At 57.8% G+C, this 9,159-nt stretch overlaps 1 protein-coding gene and 1 long non-coding RNA gene across 2 annotated transcripts in view; both read right to left on the bottom strand.

The window, feature by feature from the left end:
* Nucleotides 1-9,159, bottom strand: part of LOC105307463 — a gene marked incomplete at its 5' end in the record, with an annotated part of 49,416 nt that overhangs the window by 1,377 nt on the left and 38,880 nt on the right. Inside the window, 3 exons of the mRNA XM_023524841.1 lie at nt 3-284; nt 5,287-5,355; nt 7,646-7,707. Of these exons, the coding sequence (XP_023380609.1) occupies nt 3-284; nt 5,287-5,355; nt 7,646-7,707 (413 nt within the window). The remainder of the gene's footprint in view (nt 1-2; nt 285-5,286; nt 5,356-7,645; nt 7,708-9,159) is intronic.
* Nucleotides 3,325-5,279, bottom strand: LOC111732853. Its single transcript, XR_002777741.1, has 2 exons — nt 4,479-5,279; nt 3,325-4,399 (listed from the first exon to the last, which is right to left on the bottom strand). It is a non-coding gene; the product is annotated as an uncharacterized LOC111732853 (long non-coding RNA).

The following is a 9,159-nucleotide window of genomic DNA, read 5'->3' as shown; positions in this document are numbered from 1 at the left end:
ACCACAATTGTTAAAACGATCTCGTCTTGGGGGAAGACCCGAAAGGGAACACCCCACCTGTGGCTGTGCCGGGTGCAGCTGATGGCTTTTTCATTTCCCAAAGGGTTCCGCCTAACCGATCCCGTGTGCCGTGCCACGTTACATGTGAAGAACGCGCTCCCACAACGCAGACGCGCACATACCTTCTGGTCGAAGCTGTCCGGGGTCAGGTAGAAGTTGTGCAGGGGCACGAAGTAGTCCTCCAGCAGCCCCATGAGCAGGACCAGGTACACGCCGTCTGCAAACTACAGAGGAACACGCGGTGATGCTTCTGGTGCGTGACTCAGGGAGCACGATGCATCCACTCAGAAGGATGAAGACGTTTTAAAGCAAAACAGCGCATGTCCGGTTTAGGTGAGAGAACCTGCAGCCAGGAGCGGGGCCTGGGCGCAAAGCGCCACACCGGGACCAGACGTGACCGTGTGCTTTTGGAGCTAGACCACAGCTACGGGACCAGACCGCCCGGCCGCGGGGCCCGTCCCCCACTGCCGGCTTGGGGAACGACACGGGCTCCCATCTCTCAGGGCTGGAGTGCAGATCAGGGATGGGGTGGGCAGGGAGCACCCAGCACACACCGAGGGCTCCAGCGGTGTCAGCGGCACTAAGCCGAGCCCGCGATGGCCCTGTGCCTCGGTTCGGGGTTTGCAGCCCTGTCCTGCTCACTCGTCAGCTGCCCAAGTGCCACCTTCTCACTGTGCTCACGGCACAGGACAAGCTTTCTCGTCCTCAAGCTTTGGTGACAGTGAGCCTTTGTGTGTACCCAGTATGTAGTGTCCATCCCAACTGGGCCCTGAACAGCGGGGTTGGCGCCAGGGGGAAAGCCCCACAGACTGCAGCCCTTGCTCCAGCTCCCTAGCCCCTCTCCGGCCACTGGGCCCAGCACCACCTCCTACCCGCAGCAGGGGCCAGGACCGAGGACGACAGCCTCTGCTCCCTGGCAGACGGCCCCCTGTCCCATGAGCCAGGACAGGGCATAGCTGCTCCTTTTGCAGACAAAGCGCTAGAGTCCAAGGTGGCAGAGCAGCTTCTGGAGGGGGAGGGACGCCTCGGCCACCCCCATGGAGGACAGAGACGGCGTCCCTGAGGGGCCCGGACTCGCCACAGCCCCCTGCGGGGCGAGGACGCGTGAGGACCCGAGCCTCCAATGGCTGGAGCCGCGTCATCCAGTCCGCAGCCACTGGCCACCTGAGCTTATTGAAATGGAAAACGGCTTTCCTTGAATGCTGCAGACTTATCCCTTTTTGCTGTAGTAAATTACGCACGATGTGAAATTCGCCATCTTAACCGTTTGTAAGTGGCTCCGGTTCCGTCTGCTCAAGCACATCCACACGGTCGTGCAAACCCATCTCCAGAACGCCCAAAGTGCAATTGTTTAAAAATTACCCAACATGCAGAATCAGCTCAGCCACACTAGCCACATGTCAAGCACTTGGTGGCTCCGGGTGGCCAGAGGCCACCGTATTGCACGGTGCAACGACACAACGTGTCTGTCCTTCGAGAAAGTTCTACCGGACGACTGGACAGCGGGGGGCAGGGGGCGGGGCGCGGGGCGCCAGGAGGCCTTTCGCTTCCTGAGACGAGCGACCCACACGGGTGACAGGAGAACCTGAGAACGGAGGACACTTCATTCTCAAAACAATGACCGCCCCCTCCGCCGTCTCGGGCGGGCTGCCAGGCCCCCGATTTCAAGATGAGAAGCCAAAATCGCACACATGCAACAGCACAACACGCTGTCCCCAGGGAACGGAGGGGAAGCTGAGACACACGCCGGGAGCAGAGGGACCTGTGGGCGGTGGGTGGGCGGTGGGGGGCGTCGGGGCTGGTGGTCTGACGCGATCTGACGGGTAAACGGCCCGCGGCCCGCGTGTCATGAGCCTCGTGCTCCCGTGTCGTGAAGGCACTGCTCGCGCGTCCCCTTAAAGCCAGAATCACGTGTGCCCCAGGCAGCCGTTCACTGTCCACCCTGGCGGAAGGCACTGGCATCCTCCCCCAGTGACAGCACGCCCGCGTGCCCAAGACACTGGCCCTCCCGTCCACACCGAGCATTTGCAGACCACCAGAGGTCACCCGTGAATGAAGACACCCCACCCGCACCACCCGATGCGGCTGCACCCAGACGCCGAGACCGGCAGAGAGTCTGCTCACTTCCGTGGCACCTTCTAAGCCACCCCTGGCCCACCACGTCACAGGACGGTGGGAGAGATGGGAACCGAAGGGAGGAAGACACGGGAAGGAAAGGGGGCGCCCGGCAGAGTGAGGGCCAAGCAGAGCGTGGTGGTTCACCCACAATGAGTGGGGTGTGCCATCTGCACAAACGCAGAGCAGGGGGTCCTGCTCAGGGGTGCGCCTAGCTCGGAAATCCCCACGGATTCCCCGAGACACGACCACCACCGTCTCCATCATCGATAGTGACCTTTAGATGCATTTTTCTCCATTAAGCCTCACCAGTCTGCAGTCTGCAGTTCCATGTGTAGAGAGAAAGCCAGGCAGTCTAAGTAACTGGCTCGTAACACAGAGCTGGGAGGCTTCCCGGAAGACAAAAGTGGCTTTAAAAAGGAGAGACAGCACCCTTACACACGCACACTCACGCACACGCACGCACACGCATGCATACACACACCCTCCGGGCAGGAATCTGAACCCGGGTCTCTGACTTTGATGATGAACGTATTTATAAAAATACCGGATTCCATCGCAATTGCATTTCTGCGGCCACGATGCCTTCTGGTGAACCGGTGGTTAAAAACACTTTTAGGATATTACTTTATATAGTAGAGTGATAGGAAAAACATGGGCGCCACTGAGTAAATAAATATTAATGCAAATTTAAGTTTGGAGTCTCAGTCTAAGACGTCTGCTGCGAACACTGGTGTGTGGGCTCCTCTGAGAAGCGACAGCTGGGAGCTGCCACGGGGAGGTACGGGAAAGTGTTTTCTCAGCCCTGCGGCGAGAGCTTCCGGTGGTCACTCCTTCCGGGCCCTCAGCGGCACTCCCTCTGCTCCGACCATTCTATTCCTAGGGGTTGATCCTGAGGAAACCCACGAGGCACGAAGATGCTCACTGCATTGCTGTCTACAAGAGCGGGAAACGCCCCATCATGAGGGATGGGTTTAATGGAACACAGAGCAGCCTTCGATGAAATAGAAGGCAGCTGTTGAAAGTGACAAACACAGAAAGACAGACCAGGCCGCAGAGAAAAGACGAGACAGAAACACACGCGCACACACACGCACAAAAAGACGCCCACAACATATTTGTAAGAAAACACACATTACAAAACAGCTGTACAGTACGATCCACTGTCATTTTAAAAATACACGTATGCATATAAAATATCCAGGAAAATATACATCCAACCATGATATAGTGTTAGCCCTGGGGAGGATGATCGTCGGGAGGGAGAACAGAAAGTTTTGACTTTTCAGTTAGTTCTTCTGGACCGTTACTACAGCAAACAGCAAAGAAGCAGAGGCTAACTGTGCAATATCAGTAAACTGCTAAAAATAATAAATGCAGTTGCAAACGATGCACAAATACACCCATTAAAAACGGGCCATTCGGCTTTCAAATACAGACCCACGCTGTTCCCGATCAGCTATCGATGTAGAGAAAAGGTCTGGAACAAACCTCCCAGCACAGTGATCTCTGGGTGACAGGATTACAGATGATTTTTATTTGTTTTGCTTATCAGCCTGTTCAGACATTTTTGCAATGAACCTGAATTAGTTTTTTAATTAGAAAAGCAAATGAGAAAAGTTAAAGAAAGAGAACGGATGAACGCAATCACCCAAGGGTTTAAGAAGGATCAGCTGTGCATTAGAGCTGATCCGAGAACACAAAGCTCAGAAGTCCAGCCCCAGCTAATCCTGGGGAAATGATATGTTGTCTTCCACGCTCGCCGAGTGCTCAAAACATATTTCACGGTGCTGCTTTCATTTTGAGTGGGGGTGGGGATATACAGCTGACCCTTGCACCGTGAGGGGGCCGAGGGGGCCGAGGGGGCCGAAAATCCACATAGTGTATGCCGCATCCTTACAATAAAGTAAGGCAGCAAAAAGACGTTAAGAAAATCATGAGAAAGAGAAACATTCACGTTGCTGTGCTGTATTTATCGACGCCATGAGTCAGCGTCGTCTGTTTACAAGAGTCATCATGTCCGACGTCGACATCCCCTTACGTGACGCAACACACTGCAGGTGTGACATGTATTACTAGCGCTCGATATCGAAAACGAGAAGATAATGGGAAAGAGAAATTCACATTCCCTGACAGGTGCAACAATCATGCACTGATAAAGCAGCAGCAACAGGATTGCTTGGCGCCGGCAAGAAAATCTCCAAAAACGCTTCCGATATAGTTCCTGGGGAAAAAAATCCACGTATACGTGGACCCGTCCAGCTCAAGCCCGTGTGTTCAAGGCTCAACCGTACTTTACGAACCTACTGCAGGAATGGCATCCTGTGCACAGGCACGCGAGGGATGCCCAGCAAGACTTTGCTACGTGCCAGCCACAGCTCCGAGGTGAGGACGGCAGCCGAGAGCAGAAGCCGGGGGGACAGAACATTCTAGACCGAGGGGCCTGTACGTGCACAGGCTCGTATGCGGGGGCGGTATGGCATCTCGGAGGGTGTTATGGGTCGAACTGTGTCCCCTCCCAATAAAGTGTGTGGGGTCGTAGCCCCTAGTCCCCGTGAATGCGATCTTGTTGGAAATAAGTCTTTACTGAGGTGATCAATTAAATGAGGTCAGGAGGGTGGGCTCTGATTCAACATGGCGATGTCCTGACAAAAAAGGGAGACTGGAACGCGGGCGTGCACGCGGGGAAAACACCACGCGAAGTCGGAGGCAGAGATCGGGGAGCTATACCTACGACCCCACGAGCATCAAGGTCACCAGCAAACCCCCGGAAGCCAGAAGAGAGGCCCGGGACAGGTTTCCCCTCTCAGCCTCAGAAGGAGCCAGCTCTGGGGACGCTGGGACCTGTAGCCTCCAGACCGTGAGAGAATAAACGTCTGCCATCTCAGCCGCTGTCTGTGGCACTCTGTTCCGACAGCCCCGAGAAATGAAGGCAGAGAGTCTGAGAGAGGCCAGGGGGCTGGCGCGGGAGCCATCTCAGCCACCGGGCGGGCATTCCTGTCACGAACGCGATGGCACCAGGTTCGTTCACAGGGCCCTCCCGGGATCAGAGCGAGCGCTGGCTGCCAGCAACGCAGGACAGAGGGCCCTTCAGCCCAGGACGCCGCTTACCTGGGTCTCTAGTTCCGTCACCTCCAAATTCAGCTTGTTCAGGTGCTTGTTCACAAACGTGATGAGAGACTGTCAAGGCAAAGAGACACGGGAGCCGTGAGAGTCAGCCCCCCCACCACCCCGAGGGACGGGATCGACCCGCGCCATCGCTGGCTCTGTGAGACGCTGTCCTCATCTGTTCACCGAAACAGAAGGCGCATGTTTGAGATGTTCTTGCAGTGGCCTTTGGTTTTCACGGAATAATGAAACCCATCCAGCTGGAGAAGGGTAGGTGCGACTCCACGTGCCGACCCGTGTCGACCCGTGTGCGCACACGCGGACACACCCGTGCCCTTCAGAAGGATGGAACTGTCAGCGGAAGAGAGCTCAACTTTTACATGTGTCCTAGACGTAGCCCTGAATGACAAAAAACGTGCAGGAGACAGGCCGCCTGGGCCACGCCCCTTGCAAACGGCCGGTTCTACCCAGGCTTCCTAGGGGGAGCTTAAACCTCATCACCATCAGCAACGCCACCCACCCCACCTCCGGACATGATGTCACTTCCTCACTCCTTCCAAATTTGCAGAGCGGCTACCACGGGCCAGGCGCTGTGCCCGGTGCTGGGGACGCAGAGGCAGCGGGACAGAGGCGTGCCCTGGAGAGCCTGCGACATTCCTAATCCTCCATACGCACGCCCAGGGGAGGCGACAGAGAAATCGAGAGCTATGGCGGAGCGTGCGAAACGGGCGACGGGGCAGGGTGGCTGAGTGACCAGGAGAGGCGTGTGGCTCCCTGGAAGTCCTGTGGGGAAGCGTTCGAGCCGGGCCGGGCTGGGGTGCGGGGCGGGCGGAGCAGGTGCCCAACTCTGCAAACATTATGTGCAGACCCTGTGGCGTCTCCAGGCCGTGGCCAGATGCCGGGGCCGGATGTGGGTGGGATGGGAGAGAGTAGAAGGGGGTGACCCCGGGAACAGCTGGAGAGGTGGGCAGGACCCCCCTGAGGTTACTCTGGGGTATGAGCCCCTAACACAGCAACTCTCACTGTGGGTGTGGGGAGAGGCCAGGCTGGAAGCAGGAAGCTGTCAGGCAAATGAAAAGATTTTGTCTAGTTCATCGCTAGGGTCCCAGCGACCGAAATGCCTTTTCGAAAAATGAATGAGCGCTGTATCTCCTGAAAGACGGAAGCTAACGTCCCGCGATGTCACGTTCCACACCGGTGGCTGGTCGTGCGCTGGGCCCGTGCACACACCTGGTCACACTTTACTGTCACGGCTCCCCGTGGTGGGGACTGCCTGCACCTACTTGACAGATGGAGAAACTGAGGCAGACAAGTATAATCTGCCGCAGGTGACACAGCTGATAAGTGGGCAGGCCAGGCATGGCTGGGCTGGGAGTGGGGCCCGCTTCGAGGCCCCAAGGTGTGTCCCTCATGACCTCAGGAGGCTCAGACGGCTCCGCCCTTTAGGGCCCCTGGGACCATTCCACTGGCCTTTTGCAAAGTGCTGCCAAAAACTAACCATCTCATTGTCCCAGCCTGGACCATCATTTTCCAAAAACGGGTCCCCCAGGAAGGTAATGTGTTCTATCCCCAAAAAATGTCACTATCAACAAACAAGTTTGGGAAAAAACGCTTCTTACTGAGCTGCTTGGAGGATTCCACGCATGTTAGTATATCAAAGACCCTGAGCAATCCTGCGGTAAGAAACCTGTTTGAGGACAGTGTTCTAGAACTCTCTCCTGGGTCTCGGACAGAAACGATCACTCCTCAGGTTTCGCAGGAAGGCTGGAAGCACAGCCGTCTGGCCGTCCCCAGTAAGCTGTCTGCAGGCGCTCAGACAAGTCCACGTGCAGCGGGCGAGCCTCGCCTCCCCCCGCAGGACAAGCCTTCCTGCCAGATGCCCCCCGAAGCTCGAGGCTTTTTCCATCCACAGGTTTACCAGCAGGCTGCCTGGGCTGATGTCGGGGGCCTGTCCCTCACACTCCTCCTGCCTACGGGCAAATGGGCCACGTCCACACGCAGGACAGCTGTGCCGGCCAAGGCTCGTTTGCTGGGCAGTTCGTGAATGCAGCTTGGCAATGAGGCCAGCGAAAGCCAGCAGGTGAACATGCTTAGAAACATTCCCACACTGCAAAAAAGGCTCCAGCAGGAAAGAGCCCCACGCCCACCGCTGGCTGGGGACCTCGCTCACTCAGCAGAAGCGGGTGGGCGGCGGGAAGACACCCAGGGAGCGGAGATGTGGAGTTAAAAGGTGCTAATTTTATGCACTGTAGGTACGTTTTGACTATAATTACACTTCAATCCATGTGGCAAACATTGCAGAGATTTCAAACGATCTCCCCACCTTCCCAGCGTGGAGCCCGCGCTGTGGAAAAGTCCTTACCTTCTTCACCAGGCTGAGCTTGTCGGGCGCGTGGTCGAACAGGGTGTCGAAGGCGTCACGCTCTGTGTGACATGCAGAGACATGGGGGAGGGTTACGGACACGTGCTGAGCTCCGGCCCCGCCCCCCGGGGGAGGGGCAGCGTCCCCCCCCTCAGGACAGTCACACCTGCCTGGACTCATCTGGTTCCTGCCTGAACCCTACAAGGTCCAGGGAAAGATGCTCTGGGTTCCTTCCGGCTCGTCTTCCAACATGAAACACACAGGGAGCCCGTGGACCTTCGTCCCGACCACGGCCCCGGCCCGGGCCTCCCTGCTCCTGCCCTTCCCGCCGCGCTCCTGTGGACCAGTGAGTCCCGGCAGCGCATCGGCCACGGCTCGGCCCAGAAGCCTTGGCCTCCAGCTCACCGGGCTCCCTCCTCCGGCCCTCGTCCCTCCCGTCCGTTCTCTCCAGCAGGCAGAACAAGCTTCGTAAAGTGTAAACTGGACGTTTCTCGCCTTCTCCCCATCCCTGCCTCGCCTAAAACTCTCCGACCACGTCTCATCGCTCTTAAAGTTCATTCTCCCTCCCTTGGGCCCCTGGGACCCAACAGGCTCGGGGTCACCCCCCCACACGCTGGCCCTCCCTGACTTCACTCCACGGACTGGCTTCCCGGCTGCTCCTCACTCACTCCCCACGGGGCCTTCGCACCTGCTGTCCACCTGCCCCCCCCTTCCTGCAGGTTGCTCCCATATAGCTCCTCTGAAGGGCCTTCTGTGACCACGGGGAAGAGCACCCGCCGTCACTATGTGTCCTCTTACCCTGCCGGACTTTCTTCATAGTGCTTAATGACTGTGGCCTGATTTGTCAGCGTCCCAGAGCCGACACTGCTGGTTCCCTGCTCTGCCTCCGGCTCCCAGACAATGAAGGGCCCACGGCCAGTGCTCAGAACAAATGCATGAGCCGGAGGGGACCCTGCCCCACTCTTTAGGGGACATGTCCCCTTCTGTGGGAACATCTGCAGGGCCACCGTGTCCCCCGCCCCAGCCTAATCCCACAGCCGCTCTCGGCCCGACCTGCCCTCCGGATTAACCAGGACCGGCCCCTTCCCTTCCTACAGTGACGCCCCTGGCACCGAGTCAACGCGGCTCTTGGGAGATAAGAAAGGCGCGGGGTGGCTGGAGGCCGGGGACCTGGTTCTAGCCTGGTGCTGCTGTGGGGTCCCATGGAAGCAAGACAGAGGCCGCTACAGGCTGGACCCCCGTGGGAGGGCTGAGGTCTCCAGGGCGGAGGCAGGGCTGTGGGGAGTCACAGCTAGGGCAGGGGGCCAGCTGACACCCCCAGCCCCGCTCAGGGAGCCTTCTCCTAGGCCCGAGGGGTGTGTGTGCGCGTGTGTGCGTGTGAGATGGGTTCACATATGACTATGGGGACGGGGCGTGCGCTATGTTTGGGGCGGATAACCCAAAGGCCCAGCCCTGCAGAAGCCTCTCTACCGCAGCAACTGTAAATTATTTTTATAATCTTCTAAGTCAGATTA

The sequence above is a fragment of the Pteropus vampyrus genome, unplaced genomic scaffold (assembly GCF_000151845.1).
Source record: "Pteropus vampyrus isolate Shadow unplaced genomic scaffold, Pvam_2.0 Scaffold499, whole genome shotgun sequence".
Lineage (NCBI taxonomy): Eukaryota > Metazoa > Chordata > Mammalia > Chiroptera > Pteropodidae > Pteropus > Pteropus vampyrus.
The sequence above is the reverse complement of the archived record's forward strand: the minus strand, read 5'-3'. Positions and strand labels throughout refer to the sequence as shown.